Raw genomic sequence first — 23,436 nt, 5'->3', positions numbered from 1 at the left:
ATCGACGAGGACAACTTCACGCTCCAACTAATGGTCTTCGAATATCCACCGGGAATACCGATGATCCCTTTATTTTACTCTCTTTCCGCGAGTTAATTGACAGCCATTATTTTCTTCCTCCGCCGATTTTCACCCCTCCGTACAACGGTAAAGAATCTCCGTCAAAAAGTGCCCTGCGAGTTTTCCTGAACCCCCGGAGTCCCGGCACGGATAGAAAAACGTACGTATATTTCACAACGACGTCGTGAGAGTCGTTCCAGCGAGAAATCCGGAGGGCTGTGAAGTTTCGAAGTAAGCGAATAGCCGCGAGGCGCATTCGAGGCGGCAATGACGCGTCCGTAAAGCGGAAATCCAAAATATGACTGACAGCGATGCGCAAGGGGGGGGGGGGGGGGGGGGGGAGTGAGAATCGAAGCCGTTATTTATTACTCCAAGTTTGATGAAATTGGATTCGTTCCGAGGTGCAGGCGGCGGCCGCCCAACTGACTGATAGAAATTTCAACTTTGTAACAATCTACCTAAACAAAGTTCCTCGCGCTGCGCGTGCAATTGAGGGAAGATAAATAGAATTTCAAGACTTGTCAAACCGCCGAAGCGGAGAGTGAAGTGCGCGATGCAACAGATAAAGGAGAAAAAATTAACGTCACGGAGCTACGGAAATAAGGAAAACTGAGGTACCCAAACTCAGTCATACTCGTATATTAATCCCTAAAAGCATCAGGTATATACCCGTGAATGATATAAACGGTATATCTATTTTACGTAAGAAATATCGTAGACAATCGCGTAACGGGTCAACTCTGCGAAGTATTAACAATCGCACACAACTAACTCTGCTCATCGTAATTAAAATTGGTGCTAATCAAGCAATTATTGCAATAATATTATATAGCGTACGTTGTACTCTGTACGTCATAATTGTTACGCTGTGCCGCGGTGGCAGAAGCCGCAACAGTGGTTGGTAACAGCGACGGTAGCTGTTCCGCTGAGATAATTAAATTTATTAATTATTAAACACGGTCGTAACGAACGGCGCTATGAGTCGGTCTCTCCAAAATGCCTCGGCGCCTCTGCCTACCTACAACTTATACGAAGGCAAGTGTTCGCCCGGCGTTCATCGTAGAGTTGTATCCTCGGTCATGTCTGTTAGAAAATGAGCGAATCTGTCCGCGATTTTCTGATTTACCCGCGTCGGTATTTAAAATAAACACTGCACCTGTGACGGACGTTATACAATATACGTGACGTTATAAGAGCTTCTTTTTCACCATCTCGCGTTTTTTTTTTTCTCTCTCTCTCTCTTTTTATAAATTTGTTTACGCCCAAGTAAAGCGTCCTATATGTCTGTATATCCACAGTCGTATATTTTAAAGCTTTGGTAATAGCGGGCGTTGGCGTGGCAGCAGGTCTTGCAAAAATAAACTGTGCGATTCTCTTTATCGTCAGCGTCACTACCGGGCTCTAAATCATAGGGAGCCATACTATAGGACGAGACAAAAGTTTCCTAACGGAATAACAGCGTCGAACGAATAACGGCTCTCGACGCTTCGAGTTTCGTTCATTTATATATATGTTATATAAAATATATGTACAAAATTGGTCGAAGTTTCGATGATATAGTAGCGACACTGATCAATTGCCAATATCCGAAATAGCTGGTATAAATCCATCCCCTCCTCCAAAAACAACGTGAACCGATTGATCTCGAAGTGATTTTCACTCGGTTACTTTTCAAACTCACAGTTATAACGTATGAACTAAATTCTTTCGATATTCCAGGAAAAGTATTAAAAAAAAAAAAAATCCAAAGTAAATTCAATCTACCGTAAAATTGCGAATAGTTCCGACAACTCGACGCTCTCGACAATGCAAAAATTATGCCCCACGGGTGGGTTTTTGGCCCGAGAAGGCACGGGGACCATGACGAAGCTCCAGAGCTAACAGCTGTTGTCAGTGTCTTACCGGGCCTCCTCGAGGGATTCAGCCAAAGAAACTGACCTCCCGGCCAACGCGGTTACCCCTAGAAACGGGACGGGAGACGGGAGACGAAGACGGTAGCGGTGCACCAGACTCTGCACATGTGCAGGGCACCGGCTCGACGGAGATCCTCCGCCGCAGTTTACAGACTCGGATATGATTCGGATAATATGCCTGTTCTCATTCTCTCTGACGATATCCTGGTCGCACGGGAAATTGATTTTACAAAAAATCACCGCCGGAACAAAACCGGGTCTTGGGCAAAAGTTCGCTCTTGGCATCACAAACCGTTCGTTAAATAAATTCAAACGTTATTGTATAATATCCGTGTATGTACATATTATGAAAATCTGTGAAGACTAGATATTATTTTTATATTGACATATTGAGAATGAAATTGAAGAAACTCGGAGAATGAAAGGTACTCTCAAGTTTAAATCATTTTTATCGCATACCTACGTGTTTTTTTTTTTCATAATTTCTTCTTCTGAATTTAAATTATCTTCTCTTCTTCACGGAATGTGGTCGCAACAAGTTTGATTTCCGCTCAGTGAACTGATCACCGCTATTCTCAGATGCGCAGGAAACAGGATACATGCAGCGAACAATTTCAAACCCGAAAGTTATATCACGCGAAAGTAGTTGGACAGTTCTGAAATACTTTTCAAACCATTTCTCTGGTAGGAAAATGGGCGAACTTTGCTCATAAAAATATTTCACTTTATACTGTGAAAAATTTGATCCGGAATATATCTGGGCGGTTTGTAATTTGACGCCTACGTTTTGATCAAGATATTTCAAACGTCGCAATATGATAATACCTATTGTGATCTGGACAAAGTCTCGATTTTTTTCTTTTTGTTCTTCTTCTTCTTTTTTTTTTTTAACTTTTGTTCGCGGTTTTGTTTCTTCCAAGCCAAGCGAAGAAGCCGGGGAAGAATTTAAATGAAACTTACATTTGCAAATTGGATGCAGATGACTAACGTTATATATTCTCAAAGTTTTACAAAGTTCAAGGAATGAATAATAATTCAAACGTTCGCGCCAAACTGCCCTTATAGATAGTACAAGGTACCTAACTGTTTCGTAATTCAGCTTATCATCAGACACCTTAGCGAAGTAAAACAAAAAAAAAAATAACCATCATTATTCAAACCGACTCTGCAAATTAATTTTTTCCCGAGAATCATCAATAACCCTCATTTGCACAATAATTTTTAAAGATTAATTCCACCTATGAATTTTTCTATTTTGCAGTGCGATGCGTGTTCTCCTTTCGAAACTTCCGAGACCGTGGATAGTGGATGAAAAGAAGGACGATGGGTACACGGCCCTGCACCTAGCCGCCCTTAACAACCACGTAGAAGTTGCCGAGCAATTAGCGCAAGCCGGCAAAGCCGACTTAGACTTGCAGAACGTAAATCTGCAGACCGCTTTACACCTAGCCGTCGAAAGGCAGCACACACAGATAGTGAGGGTGAGTGTAAACGCGGTCTGTGCAAATTGGAAACCAAATTATGGACGTGACTGCCCACAATATGCAATACGGCGTTGAGAAGGGAGCGATCAGCCGATCGTTTTCGATCGATAATACGAATCTAACGACAGTAAAAACTTGGTGCAGGCTGTCAAAGCTCCTATTTTGTTGCGCATAGTCGAGATTGAATAAAAAAAACTCAAACGAATAACTGCTCTTGAAATTAAATACCTACGCCGTATTTAAATTAATTATTGCTTTGGTTTCTGGGTTGTTGGGTCACCATAAGACCTCCGCTACTCGATGGTCAAGTTTTTATTTATTTATTTATTTATTTTTTTTTACTTCTCTTATCCAGCTCCTGGTCCGCGAAGGTGCGAATTTAAACGTGGCTGACAAAGACGGAGATACGCCGCTGCACGAAGCTCTGAGACATCACACGTTGTCCCAGTTACGACAACTCCAGGATGTTCAGGACGTCGGTAGACTTCTTATGGGTCTTGGGGCCCAGGGCCAGGATAAAAAGAGCAGTGCGTCTATCGCCTGCTTCCTGGCTGCTCACGGGGCCGATCTTACCCTGAAAAATAAGAAAGGACAAACTCCTCTCGACCTCTGCCCTGATCCAAACCTCTGCAAAACTTTGACCAAATGCCACAAGGACAAAGAATCGTACGGGCAAAAATTCATACTTTACAATGTTGCGTTCGGTTTAATAATATATATATATAGCTTCAGCAGAAATCCACGTTTTTTGTATTGTTTCAACCGTCGAAAATGATTCGACGGCTTCTATGCTTTCAATTTCCCCTCCTTTGTACCCTGTAATTTGTGCAGTTTTGGTTATAGATTCAAAATGCACGATCAAGTGTGACTTTTTTCTTTTCAACTCTTTTTGGTTGACAAATATCGAAGATTGTATTGCTCCGACCATTCTTTTAAAAACGTGTTAACACGGGGAATTAAGTTTCATCAATCACTGCGATTTGGAATTACCTGAAAGAAATCGGATTTTTTTTTTTTAAACCCATCACAGACAAGTGTGAAAAAATAGAATCTGAAATGGAGATTACATTTCTTTCTTATGAATTCGATTATAATTATTTCTCACAAATTCGTAACGTTAAAGAAATCGTATTTTTTTTTTTTTTCCTTCAGCAACCGTCAAATGATTTTCTTCATCCAACCTCGTTACTTTTTTGCCTAAATTGAAAAATTTGTATAAATCACTTTCGTATTGTAGGCACGACATCGAAGCTCCTGTACCGTCAGCAGCGATCGACGAATGTCTGGTATGTTCGGATGGAAAGAGAGAGACTCTATTTAATCCCTGTGGACACGTAGCTTGCTGCAACGTCTGTGCACCTAGAGTAAAGAAGTGTCTGATCTGCCGAGAGAATGTTCTATCTAGAATTAAGGTACATGTGTACAGCAATACTCCATTTGCTGATAAATCGATATATTCATTCTCCGATTCCCAATAGCCAGGAAAAGTAAGTTGACAATTATTTTCTCACGATGCTCACAGATTGAAGAATGCGTCGTTTGCTCTGATCGTAAAGCAGGAGTACTATTTCGACCCTGCAGTCACATGTGTGCTTGCGAAAGTTGTGCCTCGTTGATGAAAAAGTGCGTCCAATGCCGCGCTCAAATTCAACACATGGTACCGCTCTCCATATGCTGCGGAGGAGGAGGTAATCGTACTTGAATGTTGAATAGGTCTTTATAATTATGTACATATCAGTTGTGGTTCCGAAATTCTTCCTTTCCCTCATCCACTATTTCAATTCTCGTAAAACATGTACATTACGCAGGTACCATATCCGAAGTGAAAGCAGATCCCGAAGAAGAGCCAGCGCCTCTAATTCCTAATGAAGGAGAAGCTACGCTGATGAATAACGGAAGCCGTGATACGTCGCACAGTGACATACAAAAACTCCAGCAACAGCTACAAGACATTAAGGAACAGGTATTAATGAAAAGAAAACCTATACGTGGAGATATTTTTCTGCCAACTTTTGCGTCTACGGAAAAATCATGTCAATTGTTTGGGACATCCTTATTGCGATATTCATTTTCCTTTTCAGACAATGTGCCCAGTTTGCTTAGATCGTCTGAAAAATATGATCTTCCTTTGCGGACATGGCACATGCCAGATGTGCGGTGATCGAATGTCCGAATGCCCGATCTGTCGAAAAGCCGTCGATAAACGCATTTTGCTTTATTAGAGAAGGTAAAATTAGTTTTATCAGTTCAATTATAATAACATTATACATAAAATAGTCTGATATACTGTCGGGGTCACTATACCGAAGTACGCTTAATATTTACACTAAAGCATCTAATAAATGTCGGCATTGTGATGAACATTGCTGCCTGTGATCTGTGATGCAATATTGCAGTTGATGAAAAATGTGTTAGGATTCTTTTACATGATGGTTTTTGGTAACAAAAAATTGCGATCCTGCTGTTCAATATACAATTTCTTCCTTTATTTATATCATTATCACAATATCGTTCATAAGCATACTCGATTCATATACAGCAACACAGAAATCAATTTCAACAGCTTATACAGAAAAACCTTTCACATTGCCAAGACTAATTTGTGAGAATCCTGTTTTAGAATCTGTTAGTATTTTAGAATTGTAAATATAGCTCTGACAATTTTTTATCTTGATCGTGATTCCGTCGACAAAGATTTGACAATCTTGAACCTAAATTTATATTAATTTCTTCTTCCAGCTGGTTGGCCTATTTAAATTTAGTTAACGGATAAACTAATGATTATTGTTATATAAGTATCAATTGTACAGTATTTGTTACTGCATTTTTCCGTGCATTTATAATTGGTAAATATTTACTGTCTGTTCTTCCGATTAAATCGAAGCATCGTAATATTCCGTGGAAAAAATTATTTGTAATTATTAAATCTAGAAAGCTGATATAAGATAATAACTTCAAAATAATCCTCCAGTAATAATCGTTTTAATAAAAATACTCGCATCAAATTGTCTTAGAAAATCCGATGCAAAAAATTTTGCAATTGATTTTATTATTCATCTCTCGTGGTGATGGTGATGGTGAAAATCCTAATCGTGTTCGGCAACGAATCTGCGTAGTGTGTACGTTTGAATCCGCCTTAATTAGATACGCAATATTACAATTAAAATAAGAACTAAACCAGATTGTTCTTCAGAGGTTGAATAACAGCACACCTTTGCTGCACTTTAGACAGATTTGGTAAAGTTCGTCTATTGGTTTAAATATTTTATTTTAGAGCAGCTTCTGAAGTTCAACGTAAACGATAATTTATCACGCTGCAGTCACTATAGTACTTAAGTACTCATGAATAGTAGATACGTACCTACACGATATCTAATAATATAGTAAATATAATTTACAAGCTAATGATATTAATTATTAGTCGTGTATTATAAGAAGCATTTATTGCGATGGATTGTGGACTTAAAGATTTCCATACATTTTCAGAAAATGTTATGAGTTCGCGAATGTGGAATCTCATTGTTGAGGGAATTGGGATGGTGTTGAAAACGATGCACTTACATAGTATTGAGTAAATTTCTACCGTTGCTAATACACGCGTTAAATTTTAAAAATAATTTCTTACCAGTTTGACTGGTGGTGGCAATTCAAGCCATTCGATAACACAAAACTCTTCCATTAATGGGATTTTGATAAGGTAGAGGGATTTTTAGGTAGCTGCACTTCGTATTCCAGCATAATACCGCTATATCCTTGCTATGATGCCTATACATACCTACATGTAATTGTCGCGTGTAATAAACACCTTGATTGTAATGTTACATATATATATATATATATAAATATAGTAAATAAATCTAATACGCATCTCACGGGTGAATAGATGTTACGGTACAATGGGTTAAATAAGAATGCCGAATGTTCTCTTAAGTAGCAATAATTACGAAATTTAAATCTGCCCTTAATTTTTTATCCTTCAAGTTCCCACAAGACTTCTTCGAGACTTCACCAACTCTAATTAAAAACTTGAACTGATTTATTTATTTGGTGAAATAAAACACAAGGTCTGTATGAAAAATTATTTATTTTTATCAATTATGTAGATGATATTACACTGTTCATTAGGACGAGTATAAAGCCGTGTATGTATATAATCAAAAAACAAATGTTTACAGTTTTAGATGAGTTTTGACTGCAGACGGAGGATACAATAAGTGCATAATGGTTTGTGGTAGAGAAATAGCGTTATCTTTTTTTCACGTGAAAGCAATAATCACCTAACTGCTATGAACAAAAACTAAAATCTCATTAAAATATACAACTCTTACAAAAATTTTTCTTTACACACTCGTGCAAACTCATATACTCCTTTCATCAATTGACGTCATCAAAGTTAGACCGATCGCTAGTTTGAGTAATGTGGTGAAAAAACAACTCTTAAAAGTGACTTCAACGTTACCGTATCTGAATGAATACAATTTTTTTCATGTGAACAAAAGAAAGAGAAATAGTCAAAAAAAAGTGTGAATTTTTGTATAACGGAATAAAGATTGCTGCCAATGGTTCACTAAATAACTTACTATATGTATGCATGACGAGACGCAAGGGCATGTGCGTAAGCTTAATTGAAGTTTATTTATTACGTTATATAAATATTTCGTTACATTAAACCTCGAGGGATTCCTATTCTTCATATTATGAAGTATTTAATTTTTTCAACAGACAACAATTATGGCTGTTATCTAACTGCTGTGGCGCATTATATATATTTTATCTTATTTTTCGTTTCATGTCTTTTTGAGTAATTTTAGTCTCGAAGGAAAAAAAATATAATTGCCTTTGCGGCCCATTCTCCACCCGATTATTAGTAATTAGTATAATTTCAATTACTGAGTTTATAGTACGGTTAAATGCTATCGTACTACCAGGCAGAACTCCCATAATGTGATATTGCACGTTCGTTATTATGAAAAATTGCTCCCTTCGTACCATTTTCACATTACAACCACGTTAGTCGTTAGGTTCCAAAATTATCCACAAAACGAGTCATTAAATCATCTAAATAATCAAGAGTATGTAAATATGCATTAGTTCGTGCCAAAAAGATGATTCTTTGTCTCTCGTCTTCAAAAGAAATAAATAATAGTCCAGGACGTTATGAATCGAAGTAGGTACTTTCGTTTGATTTTGCACTATTTCTTATTTAGTGAAACAAATAATTACAAGCTTATGTAAGCACGTATAATGAACTACGACGAATCGTACGCTGCATCTGTCTTGTGCGCAGACAGAAGTGACTGCACGATTGTTACTTTTCGTTGATAAGCAACACAATTGGATCAAAAACCAGTTCAGAATGGCAATACGGATTCTCAAGATTAAACGCCGGTTTCCACTGCCCGCAATCTCGCCGCGTTCAATATTCAGTAGATTTTAGGCTTTTCAAATCCACTAATTGATCGCTTGACGTTCTAGAACCAGAGCGCTAGCCTCACTATTCAGTCCCATGCCATCGTGAATGGGTCGCAAAACAAGCTCGCGTTGGTCTAGCACTCGGATGACGAGTTTAAATCAGGCGGCGGTATTTTTTTCATTCGCGTTAGCCGATCCAACTCAGCTGCCGCATCATTGCGCATAGCCGCTTTGTCGACCGGCCCTGCATCTGGACTCGTTATTTCTGTGGACAGGGTAGAACTTTCAATAGAAAATTCAATGACAGTATAGTTTGTATAGAAAGAATTGCTAAATTTTGCTTCTTTGACATTAAATTTTTGTGTTCATATATTTATTCTATTCAAATTACCAGTTTTAACTGTACTGGATACGACAGCACCTGGAGTTCCTGGAGAACCAGGGGATGCTCCGGATTTCTTGGAGAGCAGAGAATTGAAGAAATTTGCTAATACACCCTCTCCTCCAGGTGTGTTTCCTGCACTTTTTGGGTCCAATTTTTTGTTAGGTGATGCCACCTGAGGTGCAGATTTAAATGTAGATATGGGGGCAAGACTAATTTCCAGAGACAGTTAATGTAAATTCATACCACAAATAAATTAGAGCATGCTACAAAAATGAATGTACATTGTTAAATGACAACTTAGAAGCTCGAATCACAAGTTTGCTTTGAGCTATTTCAATTATTATCATTTAGGAACTCTAATTTAGTTCGTAAAAAGTAATTCACTTTAAGTCAGCAAGAAAAATGTAATCGGATTGAAATTATTGGGACTACAGATGATTTTAGGTGACTCAGAGAAAAAAATACCGCATAGATATTCGGTTGTACTGTGGTGGTGAGTCACGATATGATTTATCGTTAATTAATTATATGTTCTGATTATTTGGCATCACAAAAAGCTTCAGCATTAATGACTTTTACAAATTAGTCAGTTGATTGTTATATAATATTATGATTCGACAAGTTAAAGACTCCCTGAATCTCGCTGTTAGTTACAATTTCACAAATATCAACAGCATGCTCTAATCATAATTGGTATGACCTGTATGATGGTTTCACTGCTTGCCTGGTTACGGGTCGTTGGCGACCGTGTCGGGTCTTTGAAACCGGTCAATGCTGCTTGCTGTTTGGCAAGGAAGGTTTGCTCTTCTTCTGCTTGAACTTCGACTTCCCGTGCTACAGTCTATTAGCACGTATTCAACAATGAGGTAATTAATTTTTGTTTATAATCCGAATTCAATATATAAAGCACCAGAAAAGTTATCAATAAATATGCAAAAAGGGTTTATTTGCTTTCGAACGGTTATAAAATGAACGAAGTCTCGTATTTTGGTCTTAAATGTATTTTCAATTCAGGAGACACATGACGTTCTTTTGTTTGGGGTAATCTGGAAAATAAAATTATTAGTTCACACTTTACCTTGCGATTTACTTGCGGCTGAGTAATAATGTCACGATAATAACTGTCTGGCTTCATCGTTTGCAAGTTCTCGTGGAGAATACTTATTTTCTTCATGTTATCCCATCCAGCAGGACTGTAAGTACGGAAGAGTTGGACGTTACTCAAAAATACTACAGAACCCTGAAAGGATTGTGATAATTTAAATACTCACATAAGTACAGCATCCTTCTCAACTACCAACGCCGGTGTTCGAAAAGGTAATGAATAAATTCTATGTGTTAGATATTTATAAAGCAAATCACAGTTTTTGTCTTCTTTAGCAGAAGTATAAAACAGTCCTGCGCCATACTGGAGACAGAACCGTCTCACCCATTGCTGCATAAAGTCGAAATGTTCGTCCCTGGTAAAAGTACGAATTGATAATCATCAAAAATCAATTATAAAGGAGTTATGGTCTATTTATGCTTCTGTTAATTACAGTTGATATGTTCAGTTTCATTGCGTATGTATCTAACAATAAACAAGAGTGCATAAAGTATTTAAGGCCTACTTGTAATCGTGTTCTTTTTCGAGCGTTGTCATATAATCCGTTTTCGTGATGACAACAACAACGTCCAGACCCAAATTAGTAGTGAGTACTCCGTCAGGCAAAGGTAAACCATCAACAGCTTCTTCATCTAGATTGCGGCTGGTGCGTCTCAATGGACTTCCCGGATCTAATTCATCGCCAGGTTCCGTATACTCCTGCCACTTTTTGATGTCTAAATAAAGTGAAAAGAAAAGACTCAGGCGGATCAGACGAGACATCAATTTATAAGTCCTTGTACAAAGTCAAAAAATAAATGAAGACATTCTTACTAAGCTGCCGACAATGCTGCCTTGTGTCATTATCAAGAGATAATTTATCAACGTGATCACCAAGTATCGCTGCCCAGGACTGTAGTTGTTCTAAGATAGCCCATGGACTAGTCATTGCCGCTACTAACATCACTAAGGTATGTGGAAATCTTTCTGCACTTAAGGCAAATCTCAATAGATTTGTATGACCAGGATCTCCGTCGAGTACCCAAACCGACAGCCTTGTCTGATCTGTTGAAACAATTAATAGTTTGGCTTAATAACAACATATGGAATAATGTTATTTTATTATTAGCATTTTGTTAAAAAATTTAACAAATTAATGAACCGAATTCCTTTCTCATTTTCCGTATTAACGTTAGTATTATAAATTCATTTATTTCATAGCTATCAGGCGAACGCCGATGTACTCTACAGGTATGCCTTTATAAATGATAAAAGAATGTAAATAAACATTTAAATCCTATCCTATCTTCTTTCAAGATTAAATTATTGGTCAATTAACATACTGTACAACTTAAATACTATCCAAAAAAGCATCCGGTTAGGTATGAATTATTTCGAAAATGTTAAAACTATCCTATTAAGTTTATAGTTTACTTCGATATTGTATTTCTAAACTGATCCCCATGTTCAACCATTCCTTTGACTGTGAAATGATTATTGTTACTATTACAGCTGTTACTTTAGAGACAGGATGACTCATTACCATCTCTGTAGTCGTCACGAACATCAATATAAGCAAACTCGAGACCAGAACCTTTTTTCGGGTCTTCTACACCCTGCAGTTTGGCTATGAGTGTTGTCTTACCACTCTCATTATCACCTGAAAATAAATAGAGGAATGAAATTATTAAGTAATAATTATACACCTACACATCTTCCTCACCTGACAAGACAAGGTGAGGAAGTATGATGTCATGCGAATACCTCACGCATCGCGTTCAGTGACACATGACTACTACTACCACCTTCACACTGTTACCACTTCAGATGCATAACACGTTTTTAAATTACAATACAATGTTGCATGAAATTAATCATGTTTGGATATATGTACTTTACCTAGTACCAGAACATTTTTGTACGAAGGCAGCTTGTTGTTCCCACTATTTTGAACTTCGGCTAAAATAGAGGACCTGGAAAGGAATTGAAATACAAAAAATACAGTGGGGGAACTGTGGGTCATGAACACATTATACTACACATTACTGTGTACGGAAGAAAAGAGAATCTCACATTGTGTGTATTAGCATGTGTGAACTAGCTACGTATATATAGTCAAAAATATGTGGGTGTCATGTAGAGATCGGAAGAATGTTTTTTAACACTAGTGAGAATTTTTTTTCGTTTTATCTATGACATGCTGTGATCAGGTGAAGGAATTTCTTCATTTTTTGGAATTGACGTACCATAAGTTGTCTTTATTATCCGCCTCTTCTTTCTTTTTTGACTGAAACCCATTGCTCTGCGTCTGCGACATCATTTCAACGACCGTCGCTGCCATCATCTATTTGACAGGAAGAAATGCTTGTCGATTATTACAGTGATACAATTTATCGATTTATCTCACTACTCCGGGCGCGGCCCGCAACCAACTTCGCACTACTAAATGAAGGATGAATTTTTAGCCGAATACTTACGTTATTGGAATAACACTTTACAATCGATTATTTTAACAGTGCCCGTATTCATAACCGGTCAAGGCATGAAAATTTCAGAAAATTTTACATGTAATTCTATAATTACTGAAATTTATTTCCACACAAGTTCATAGCTATACACGGATCGAATTCGGCGCTTTCCGACTCCTGAAACTGACAGCTCGATCCTTGCCAACTTCCCCTCTATCAGATTGAGTTTATAATTCCAAGATGGTGGGTGTTATGTCGGATTCGGATAGCGAAGACGAGTTACCACCGGGATGGGAGGAACGAGCTACGTTGGATGGCAACGTTTACTACGTAAAGTTAGTAAGTCCGAAAATCATACTGTTTACTTAAAATTTTTTTTACGCAACTAGCTTTCGCAAATTCAAGGATTTAATGATTGTCAAGTTGGGTTAAGTTAGGTCGAGTTTGAACCAACAACCGTTGACTGAAAATTGATAAAGACAGCCAGCTACGGTTTTCATTTCGAAGCAAGCAAAAGAGTATGACGAATACGGTGGTAACGGCAGTCTCTTACTACCTACAATTTTCAGCTGACGAAACTACTGTCAGTCGAGATTACAATCAAGAATCCATAATCGAGTCAATTCGTCTTGTCTATCTGGGATTATAATTGTTTTTCTGTTTTGGCAGCCACTACACCAAGGGAACCCAATGGATGCATCCTCGTACTGGACGTAAAAAAGTTGTAGAAGGAGGTATGTATGTAAAAGTATAATTTTTTAACGATAATGTTTAAAGTTTTACATTGAAAATTTGCAACAAACTTCACAACAGGCTTAATAATTAACACCTCAAAATGACATTGATTTAATGTACCTAATATGCACGATATTATTTTCAGAACTACCACCTGGCTGGGAAAAATGTATTTCTGAAAATGGTAAAGTTCTGTTTGTTGATCACGTCAATCGCACAACTACATACACAGATCCACGCTTAGCCTTTGCCACGGAGTACAGAGAGATGTCACAACCAATTCGACAAAGATTTGATGCAAGTAGTACAGCTCTGTCTGTACTACATGGCAGAGATCTTAAAGGAAAAATAGCAATTATTACTGGTGCTAATTGTGGCATAGGTAACTAGCTCCTGAAATTAAACATTAAAACTTCAAGATTGCCTTTGTTGATTAGTTATCACTAATCTTTGAGTGACCTTAATTCAGGTTTTGAAACTGCCAGGTCCTTGGCTTTACATGGCTGCAAAGTAATCCTAGCCTGCCGAAACCTGGACAGAGGCCAAGAAGCTGTAAACAAAATAATAAAGGAAAAGGAGAATGTTGAGTGTGAATTACTACACTTGGATCTAAATAATCTAGAAAATGTTACCGAAGCTGCTTCCAAACTTAAGCTTGAGTACACGTAAGTAAACTCGTTCATTTTTCGTTTGAGAAAAGTAAATCTTCATTTAATAAATTACTGAATCACTGTTTTACTTTCAGAAAGCTTGATATACTCATATTGAATGCTGGAGTCTTTGGTATACCACACTTAATAACTGTAAATGGTTATGAATCAACGTTTCAAACAAATCATCTGGCACAATTTTATTTCACGATGTTACTTGAGCCCATCATACACAATACGGAAAATGCTAGAATTGTCGTGGTATCAAGTGAATCGCATAGGTAAAATTCTTGTACCAAACACATCTACACACAACTTTTGTTAACTATTTTCATGAGGCACTTTATTGAACCTTGACCTGTTACTTACGTTTCAGATTCTCTTCTATAAAATCCCCAGATGATATTCATCCCTCAGTCTTGTCACCACCGGCAAGTAGCTACTGGGCAATGGGAGCGTACAATAACTCGAAGCTCTGTAATGTTTTATTTGCTGTAGAATTAGCTAAACGGTGGCCATCTGTTGCTGTGTTTTGTTTGCACCCTGGAAATATAGTTTCTACGGATATATCTAGGCACTGGTGGCTTTGGAGATTATTGTACGCTTTGGCACGCCCATTCACAAAATCATTGGTAAATAATCGGAAAACTGAAACTGAACTGATATTCCAAGAAATTGGACTATTTAATGAATATAAAAATACGCTCCATTGCTTTATTCTAGCAACAAGCCGCTAGCACGTCTGTATTTTGTGCAACTGCGCCAGAACTTGAAGGAGCAACAGGTATTTATTTCAACAATTGCTATCGGTGTGATTCTTCTGCTGCTGCTCAAGATTCAGCATTAGCTGAAAAACTATGGAGCCTCAGTGAAGAGATGTTACTCAACGTTCTTCGAAAAGAGAATCTGGGTTATCGCCTGGCCGATAATGAAAAGTACAACTTGACTGCGTGAAAAAATTTCATTTACACTCTTCATATACCTATTATATAAATATTTGTTTTATGACTTGATATTTCTATTATTTTTATACCATAACGACATTAATCCAATGAAAATAATGTCTAATTCTACTGTATATATTTTTATTAAGGAACTATAAATACACGGGTTATTAATTTTGGTAAAATTCTTTCAAATAATCGGCTTTCGGTTTCAAGATTGCCTTGTCCTTGAGAACGACGACCCAGCCTGGCTCGAGTCCGTAGAATATTTGACGAGGGTCTTTACGTTCAGACAGCATTTCATATTGAGGATCTTCCTCAATTTTTGGAAGATTATAGCCATACTTTTGCGCTAGTACCAAGCGCTCATGACATACTTTTTCTGGGTCTGCTAAATATCCACGCGTTTCTGCACTTGAATAATATTCTAAGCAATCCATGGGGGGCAACATTCTTCTTGGAATAGCTTCACCTGATAAATATTTGTTTTAAAAGATTAAATACATAAAAAATTATGTACCCAGCAAAAACAGTCGCTGATCCTCATTTTCCAGTAAAATTAGGTAGTGTAAAATTGCATAAGTACCTTTCTCGAAAAATTTTCTGGGATTCAATACAGCATGCAAACTCTGTTGATCATAGTAGGTTGTTGTAATCACTCCTCCATTTCTTTCAATGGCAGCGATTACAGGCTCTGATGCCCACTGAACTTCTATATTAACTTTTCCTTGAAACTCATCGGCTCCCTGTGGAAAATTATAAATAAAATTAAGTTAAACGTGAAACATAAATTCACTGTAGATGTACATAATTCATTCTTTTTTCAAACGTCAAATAATGTTAGTTATTGTTTAAATAATAAAATTATATTTGCCTCATCAGTGAGGTGAACTCCTGCATGTTTCATGTGTGGCGTTATATGATAAAGTCCAGTATTCAGTAGAGCTGCGAGATCTATAGGTTTCGAAGCATCTATTCTGTTAGTATCTATGAACTGTTGAAGTTTGGATAAAGACAGAGGTGGGTACTGTCTCCGCAGGCTGCAAGGCAAATAAAATAATTATTTTAACAATTTATGAAAGTACTAAAAGAAAAGCAAACGTGGTTTTGCAACAAAAACATAAAGAGAAATTTAATTGCTTTGAATTACAACAATATTAATAGGGATTGATTGAAATTTAGAACACTTACTGATGCCCTTTGTAATATGGCTCATAACCGAATCTCAAGTAAAATGGATTATTTCCAGTTTCGTAACCAGGTCGCATGTAGTTTTGCCTTTGACCTGATCCCTTATTTCCAGCTCCATGATAATCACCTCCATGCTGAGCTCTGCCTCTTTTTTTCTATGCAACGTAAGTTTTCAATGAACATTATCTAAATACTTTAGCTTGTGTGTACAGGTAATAACTAAACTGTGTAAAGTGTTGCGCGTTGATAACACAACAGTGGTTTGAGAAATTGAAAAACGGAATGATATAAGAGCTCATATACATCCTTTTCGCATTCAATGGCATATCTCATCAATGAATTGCTGTCCAGTTGGAAAACCTAATCCAACCTAACCTAATCTAATCTTAGCTCCGATATTCGGTAAGGAGACAATGTTGCGCCAAGCAAATTCATTAGTGAACTGAAATTTCATATGTTGGGAAAAACTGGTTGGGATATTTGTAATATCATTGTCAAGTGTCTGTCAACGTTCCATCATGTTTACATCTTACAAAATTAAAGCACAAACTTACAGTTTGTCTCGAGCCGGGATTATCTCGGATGTTCGCCAAAGTTACGCGGGGCAGTACTCGGAGCATTGACAGAGCTAGCTCACGTCCTTGTTTGCCGCTCATTTTTGTAACTAGAATTAAACTGTATCACTCATAAAGATTAACTAAAATTTATTGAAATTATCCAAGCAACAGCCCAAAGCAAGTACACGCTGCGCAACGATCCTATTCTTTTCCACTATCCCCACCGGCTACCACTCATGGTGAATCGCGGCTCACAACTGGCGCAAGCGCACGACGATTTTCAGTTGTCACTCCAAAGCCCATTAGGGCCAGGTCTTTATATTTTTCAGTCAACGGCCGTGGAGGCGCTACATGCACCTTAAGGTGGAATATTCTGGAGCCTACTATTTCAAATATACTACGATCACCTTGAAAAATAAACACCATATGTCGCGTATTCATGAATACGTAACCGAGTGCCGCAATGTCGCGTATATATATGTGATTTAAAATACGTGAAGTGAATTGAGAGGTTCAGGGAGAAAAGGTCAGACAAAAATGTGAAAATAGTTGCTTATTATGTGTTAACATGGATGATAGCGTATCACCCGAAAACAATCCTTGGGGTGATCTGTCGACTGTTACCACCTTCGATAGAGGTTAGAGCGTATGTTTAAGATTATTCAAGTTTGAATTGTTCGAGCATTTTGAACGTAAAAAAATTGTGTCACATCACCATCCATGTGTTTTATCATCGTTACTTTATTTCAGTCAGGAGATACATATTTAAATCATTGAGAGAAAAAAAATGGGCGTATATTGAAATTGCAAAGATGTTTTATTGGCTAGAATAACATACGCTGATCTCGCTCAGCGATACCTAGTTGAATGTAAAATTAGTATATCTAAATTCGTTTGGCTCACGAGTGTCAGTAATTACTTATCTTGCAGGAAACGACACATGGACAACTTATCGAATGGATGATTGTAAAGAAGTACAAGCTGGTGGTCAAGTTGTTGGCAGAGTTTCTCCATCTACCAGCCTACTCGTCGAAGCGCTTATACAACAGCTCTGCACACTTTTCGAGGGGGATCCTGTACGCAGGAATAAATTATACTATGGTAAATATAACATTTTTAACCTTATGAACTCCAAAATAAAACTGAAACATAAAAGCTAAGTACTTGATCTGAGCATTATTCAGTTAGAAATTCGCCTAATTTCAATATTCTATCTTTCTTCTAACTCAGTCTAACTCATTGTGAGAGTTGGGCAATGATGTAATCCATATTTCATTGGATTATATTTATTTATAAGAACCCAATTTTTTCCCTCAACAGCCATTTGTGATAAATTACACGAAATGAAGTTGATTGATGGTTCATACAACATGGAAGAACTGGAGTTAGTCAGAAGTCAATATCAGCGAGCATTATTCCATTTAGTTACTGTTGCTAGAGCTTCGACAGGTTCTGAAAGTGCCCTACAAGTACCAAGGTACAAAGAAATGAAACAGTATTTGAAAATAATACTGTAGATTATACAGCCTATTTTTTCAATGTAAATTTAATTGCCTCTCATTTCAGTTCTTTAATGACTGAATGGTCCCGCTACAGACATGAGTTTGAGGAAATTGGGTTTATATCTAAGGGTGGATTTGGAAATGTATTTAAAGCTCGACATCGACTAGATGGAACTGAATATGCTATAAAAAAGGTAGTAGTGCCATCTTGCAGAGTTCAAAACATCATGCGATATCTTAAAGAAGTGAAAACATTGGCTACCCTAAATCACCCTAATATTGTGCCGTACAAAGGCGCTTGGATTGAGCAAACACTTCTAGTTCCATTTGTTCAAAATGCATCACCTGAATGTTCTGATAAATACGGCTTACATATATCTGAGAAACTGTCTTGCAGCCGAAGTCGCAAAAATCGTAAAAACGGCCGTGCGAACTATAGCTCCCATTCTGAGGTGAAAATAAATTTATCTAAAAGCAGGAAGACTGGTGGAAAAATTAACAAAGGTCTGCACATTCCCAGTTTATCAATTTCTTCAACAAATCATATGGATTGCAGAATGTTGGACAGTGATGTCGATGTTAATATAGCAGAAAAATCATACTCCAGTGTTGTGTCATTCAGAGGTGATTACGAAAGTAATAAAAGCTATTCAAAAGAAAGTAGCAGACACCTCACGCTGGATAGTAATTCAAATGATGAAGAGGCGAGTGAAGATAGTGAATCCTTCGAAGAATCAGCTTCTGAACAGCAAATATGCCAGTACAATTCGAAGATGGTTAGTAATAACGCTAGTAGAATTTTACTATTCATTGTTTGTGATTCCATATATATGCATATGCATGGGAAATGATATGCCTAATTTAAACCTGAAATAAGTGATTATGGATTGGTTAAACTGAGAGTGGAGTGTGGTAAATCTATTGGCAAAAATTTTGGGCCACAGTGAATTTTCATTAACAAGTGGGGTTTTAGTGCTGATTAATCACTATAGTACACAATTTAAATGTTCCATATAGAACCAGAACCTTTACACATTGTATATACAAATGGCACTCTGCGAGCGCACGCTACGAGAATGGTTAGACGATAGAGTGGAACCTGTCTCTCAGCCTCTTGTCACTGTAATTCTAACACAAATTTTGTCTGGATTGGATTATATTCATTCTCGTGGAGTAGTACACCATGATATAAAGGTAATTAAGTTGAATGAATAACATCTACTATTTTTATTACTTAAAAATGGAACAGTCAGCAAGAATAAATGTCAAGTACAAATATGACACAATACTATGTTGGATAGTGTTCAATTTATTGAGCTTCGTTTTTCCATTTTACCAGCCAAGCAACATTTTTATATCAACAATTGATCATCTTACGGTTCAATTAGGAGATTTTGGACTGGCCTGTGCACTGCAGAAAAAAAATCATCATTCTGTATTTGGCACGCACATGTATGCCGCACCAGAACAATTGCGTGGCAAATGTAATCCCAAGGTACTTCGGTTTCTTTCTTTTCCCACCTTTTTTCATATTGAATTCAACCTTTTTTATGTCCAACTCAATGATTTACAATTGTCTGGCAATCTTTGCGGTATTTCTTGATCTAAAAAGCTAGTACTATAACCGAATTATATATGCCATTAATTGATACTATCGTAGTATTTATTTTTTTGCAAGTATTCATATTTTTATACTTCCTTGATTTCAGAGTGACATATTTAGTTTGGGAATCGTCCTTCTAGAACTTATTATGTTGATGAAAACTCGAATGGAACGCAGCAAGATAATTGGTGCATTGCAGGCAGGCCAAATCCCAGACACGTTGAAAATGAATCATCCTAAATGGGTATGTTGATGTTTGAGAATAAAAATCATTCTTTTCATTGTACTCGCGACATACAATGCTATGGGAACCTGAAAAAATTGATTTTCGATTATTTATTTGTTTTTTAAATTTTTCTCGAACTAGGCTTTCATACTGAGCCAATTGGTTCAGACGGATCCAAATGCACGGCCAACAACGAAACAACTTCTACAGGAACTCAGTGAAGATAAAGATTTAATGATAGCTAAATTAAGAAATGACAACAATGAAAAAAGTATTATAATTCAGAAACAACAAAGCAAATTAGAACAGCAAGAACTTGAAATAGCAAGACTGAAGAAATTACTAGAGAATAGTTAGCAGTACTTATCGGAATAGCAAATGTTATGCCATCGTGTTACTTCGGGTAGTCGTGTCGCATACATCACCTAACGAAAGAATAATTACTTGTTTGTGGCGTATTTGCTGCACAGGTGCGCGGAATTTAGAATATTTTTGTAGGTTTAATAAAATGATTATACCTATTTCGTTTAAAATAAAATCTAAATTGCCGAAATAGTTCTAGACAGGATACTGAACATAAGACTGCACACAATGATAAGCATCAAATTTATTGTTCATGGCATGGAGTTCGTTTGAATAAAAAACAAAATTGTTTGTTAATTGTTGAATCACTTGGATATGAGTAAATTCAACATTATTATTCTGTAAAAAAATATTTGCCGTTTCCTTTTTTCCTCTTCCAAATAATTGTGTAGGTTCTTAATTATAAGAGTAATATTTATAATACATAATGGGTTGATCGTAAATGATTGAAACTACGTCAAATTAATGTCTGAGGATTTGCCTTGTATTCTCTAGCACAATCTCATTCAGTACTTCCCGCAGAAGATCCCCAACTACTATTCTCGTATGTGCTGCACTAGGTATAGCACACTGTTCTATAAGAGTTGGGAGATTTGGGTATTGCTGTAAAATATCATTTGGAATATCATGCAGCAATCCTCCAGGTATTGCATTGGAGCTTGTAGTCCGTGATAAGAGGTGCTGAAACAGTAAATCCAACTGAAGTCTGAACGAAAATCTTGTATAATAATTTCAAACATGCATTGACCTGAGTCAATTTACCTGGCAGACTGCATAATAATTATGATCACTGAAATGATGACTACATATGTCTACTGGCGAAAATGCCAAACAATTTTGACAGGTGAAATCAACCTTGTTAACTTCCAATTCCTCCCAGTCAGATGTTCTGTCTGAAAATATTGATTTATAGAACAATTTCTTTTTTCAAATTATATTCAATTGGATAACACTTCGATGCTAAAGGACATTTCAGATCCGATTGAGTTATGTAACATAGGTATTTGAGCTCTTATTATTACTTCCCTGAACTCACTATTTTGTTGAATTCTTTTATCTACTACAATGATGTTTTCCATATCAATGAATTTTGCATTATCTTTGGGGTCGACTGCGATGTTATCTGGAGATATATCAGTCAAGTAAAAGCCAAAGTGAGGACTTCGGTAGGTGAATTTCTGTGCAGCCTCGAGAAGACTTGAAGCAATTTTCGCTCGCCTTATCCAAGGCTCCTGATGGTAATTGGATAACGGGGGACCTACGTATTCCTCGACAATGACTCTCCCACACGCCCCGTAATATTTGGGTACCGGCCATCCGTCCTCAGTTGGCAATATCTGTTTAGACGAACTGTATTATATTAGCAATTCATTATGCATAAATATTGCTTTCCCGCATCATCTACAATACCGTTTGGGCTGCATTTTTTCCTATCATGATCAATCACCTGTAAGACCACTGGTTCGGGATTAATCCTCAGTATCGTCCAGAGGTAAGCATGCGATATTTGCTTTTTATCATTACCACTATTTGCATAAACATTGTAAAGAAGATCGTCCATGTGATCAGTAATTGGACAGAGCCTCAGGTTGGATATATTGTCGCTAGCAAAATCAGTGGTTAGTTCTCTGGTGATTTGTGTGTAAAAATCAATAGCTCGAGGCACAGATTTCTTGTTGCTATTGTTGGGACATAACTCGAAGAGCTTCGAATCAGTACAGAGCATTTTGTCAAATGCGTATAGCTCTGAAGTGTGAGCGAGTTTCTTGAGGACAACTTTTTCCCCGGCATAATTTCCGAAGAAAACATTTTTCGCATTGAATAAATTGGCAAAGGTAGCGTAAACACCTCTATGCCTGATAACTATTTCGTTATTTAAAATTGCCCCACATATCGAAAGCCCGTAACATGCCGGACATTTTCGCAAATCAGTTAATTGTGCGGCAGTTACTCGCAACGTTTTTAATACGACCTTCAGTCCCAAGGCTAATGAAAACAAACCAAGAATTAGAAAGACTTTCCATTTACGAAACCTTACGACGTTATTGAAATATAACATAGTCCAGGTGCACGAGAGGTAAGGAAGATGTGACGTTTTCAAAAATCTATTCTGCCAGGCTTTGATAGGTTACTACGGAATTGGGACTGGTTTTATTCCAAGTCTGTATGGTGAGAAGACTCATTGATCAGTGACTCAATGACAATATTTTAAATGAACCATAGCTTGCGTGTGGCACAAAACTGCAACAGTGCGATTCCAACCAGAATGCATATCCACACGCGCGGCGTCAAGACGGAACAGCGACGGGCAAGTGTTATGTGGGGGCATAGGTCATAGATTAGGATAAAAACACACAGAGAGAAACACGGAGAGCGGCCCGGCCCGACGTTGTAATGATTCGTACGGCACTACCGATAACTCCGTGTTCGCGAATCCTTTATGCCTACTGTACTATGTTGGGCCTGACGCTGCGTCGAAGGCATTTCGTGAACGCAGGCGCGCGCAGGGCGAAATTCGCTGAAGTAGTCGGATTGGTAATTTCACGTTTGAAATTTTCAGCCGTCCAAGGGGATACAACTTACTTTTGTCTCTCTGTCTGAGTATTTTTGATTCGGATGGCCCTTTTGTGGCTAATTCGACCAAACAGGAACTCAGAAATCGCAGCGAAAAGAGCGTAGGACCAACAGGAGAGAAATGGCGAGCGAAAAAGCAGCTGCTGAAAAATGTCGAAAATTCAGGTTCTAGTTTTTTGTCTGTAACTTTTGGTGCGTTGATCGCAGCGTATTGGGACTACACCCAATCGATTCCTCTCGCAAAATTACGTCCGATCAGTGCTACAATTAATCGATTCCAGCACT

At 37.4% G+C, this 23,436-nt stretch overlaps 6 protein-coding genes across 15 annotated transcripts in view; 3 read left to right on the top strand and 3 right to left on the bottom strand.

Moving 5' to 3' along the window:
- Positions 1-8,547, top strand: part of mib1 (mind bomb 1) — a 248,572-nt gene extending 240,025 nt beyond the window's left edge. The window contains exons 10-16 of one of the 3 annotated variants that reach the window (XM_046613422.2): positions 3,235-3,454; positions 3,813-4,123; positions 4,695-4,869; positions 4,980-5,145; positions 5,266-5,420; positions 5,539-5,684; positions 7,439-8,547. In XM_046613422.2, coding sequence (XP_046469378.1) covers positions 3,235-3,454; positions 3,813-4,123; positions 4,695-4,869; positions 4,980-5,145; positions 5,266-5,420; positions 5,539-5,679 — 1,168 coding nt within the window. In that variant the 3' untranslated portion in view covers positions 5,680-5,684; positions 7,439-8,547. Of the gene's footprint in view, positions 1-3,234; positions 3,455-3,812; positions 4,124-4,694; positions 4,870-4,979; positions 5,146-5,265; positions 5,421-5,538 lie in introns of all 3 variants that reach the window. The other 2 variants (XM_046613421.2, XM_046613420.2) reach the window with 2 other exon arrangements.
- On the bottom strand, positions 7,525-13,680 carry Dlic (dynein light intermediate chain). 3 transcript variants are annotated; one of them, XM_069133689.1, is made up of 11 exons: positions 13,662-13,680; positions 12,585-12,682; positions 12,238-12,311; positions 11,882-11,998; positions 11,173-11,403; positions 10,865-11,075; positions 10,526-10,714; positions 10,333-10,447; positions 9,955-10,095; positions 9,261-9,426; positions 7,525-9,134 (listed from the first exon to the last, which is right to left on the bottom strand). In XM_069133689.1, exons 2-11 carry the CDS (start codon positions 12,680-12,682, stop codon positions 9,004-9,006), a joined length of 1,473 nt encoding a protein of 490 aa, XP_068989790.1. In that variant the 5' UTR covers positions 13,662-13,680; the 3' UTR covers positions 7,525-9,003. The 3 variants fall into 3 exon arrangements, with proteins under 3 accessions (XP_068989790.1, XP_046469384.1, XP_046469385.1); XM_046613428.2 differs by lacking the exon at positions 13,662-13,680 and adding an exon at positions 12,816-13,208; XM_046613429.2 differs by lacking the exon at positions 13,662-13,680 and having other exon boundaries at positions 9,979-10,095; positions 12,585-12,736.
- Wwox (WW domain-containing oxidoreductase) lies at positions 12,615-15,604 on the top strand. Of its 3 annotated transcripts, none has more exons than XM_069133690.1 (7): positions 12,615-13,141; positions 13,476-13,540; positions 13,687-13,923; positions 14,011-14,206; positions 14,287-14,472; positions 14,568-14,622; positions 14,915-15,604. In XM_069133690.1, the coding sequence occupies exons 1-7, from the start codon at positions 13,047-13,049 to the stop codon at positions 15,143-15,145; spliced, it is 1,065 nt and encodes a 354-aa protein (XP_068989791.1). In that variant the 5' UTR covers positions 12,615-13,046; the 3' UTR covers positions 15,146-15,604. The 3 variants fall into 3 exon arrangements, with proteins under 3 accessions (XP_068989791.1, XP_046469386.1, XP_046469387.1); XM_046613430.2 differs by having other exon boundaries at positions 12,629-13,141; positions 14,568-14,823; XM_046613431.2 differs by having other exon boundaries at positions 12,633-13,145; positions 14,568-14,823.
- On the bottom strand, positions 15,260-17,148 carry mRpL15 (mitochondrial ribosomal protein L15). Its single transcript, XM_046613434.2, has 5 exons — positions 16,881-17,148; positions 16,327-16,481; positions 16,010-16,175; positions 15,722-15,881; positions 15,260-15,607 (listed from the first exon to the last, which is right to left on the bottom strand). Exons 1-5 carry the CDS (start codon positions 16,980-16,982, stop codon positions 15,306-15,308), a joined length of 885 nt encoding a protein of 294 aa, XP_046469390.1. The 5' UTR covers positions 16,983-17,148; the 3' UTR covers positions 15,260-15,305.
- Positions 17,149-17,190: 42 nt separating this feature from the next.
- Positions 17,191-20,885, top strand: LOC124212866 (eukaryotic translation initiation factor 2-alpha kinase 1). Its single transcript, XM_046613423.2, has 8 exons — positions 17,191-17,521; positions 17,814-17,984; positions 18,204-18,360; positions 18,450-19,161; positions 19,403-19,579; positions 19,725-19,880; positions 20,095-20,232; positions 20,356-20,885. The coding sequence occupies exons 1-8, from the start codon at positions 17,452-17,454 to the stop codon at positions 20,569-20,571; spliced, it is 1,797 nt and encodes a 598-aa protein (XP_046469379.1). The 5' UTR covers positions 17,191-17,451; the 3' UTR covers positions 20,572-20,885.
- Positions 20,804-23,001, bottom strand: LOC124212870 (divergent protein kinase domain 2A). 4 transcript variants are annotated; one of them, XM_069133693.1, is made up of 5 exons: positions 22,102-22,234; positions 21,988-22,024; positions 21,614-21,914; positions 21,340-21,470; positions 20,804-21,258 (listed from the first exon to the last, which is right to left on the bottom strand). In XM_069133693.1, the coding sequence occupies exons 2-5, from the start codon at positions 22,012-22,014 to the stop codon at positions 21,040-21,042; spliced, it is 678 nt and encodes a 225-aa protein (XP_068989794.1). In that variant the 5' UTR covers positions 22,015-22,024; positions 22,102-22,234; the 3' UTR covers positions 20,804-21,039. The 4 variants fall into 4 exon arrangements, with proteins under 4 accessions (XP_068989794.1, XP_068989793.1, XP_046469388.1 ...); XM_069133692.1 differs by having other exon boundaries at positions 21,988-22,035; positions 22,102-22,231; XM_046613432.2 differs by lacking the exon at positions 21,988-22,024 and having other exon boundaries at positions 22,025-23,001.
- Between the last annotated feature and the right edge of the window lie 435 nt (positions 23,002-23,436).

Source organism: Neodiprion pinetum, chromosome 2 (assembly GCF_021155775.2).
Source record: "Neodiprion pinetum isolate iyNeoPine1 chromosome 2, iyNeoPine1.2, whole genome shotgun sequence".
Lineage (NCBI taxonomy): Eukaryota > Metazoa > Arthropoda > Insecta > Hymenoptera > Diprionidae > Neodiprion > Neodiprion pinetum.
The sequence above is the reverse complement of the archived record's forward strand: the minus strand, read 5'-3'. Positions and strand labels throughout refer to the sequence as shown.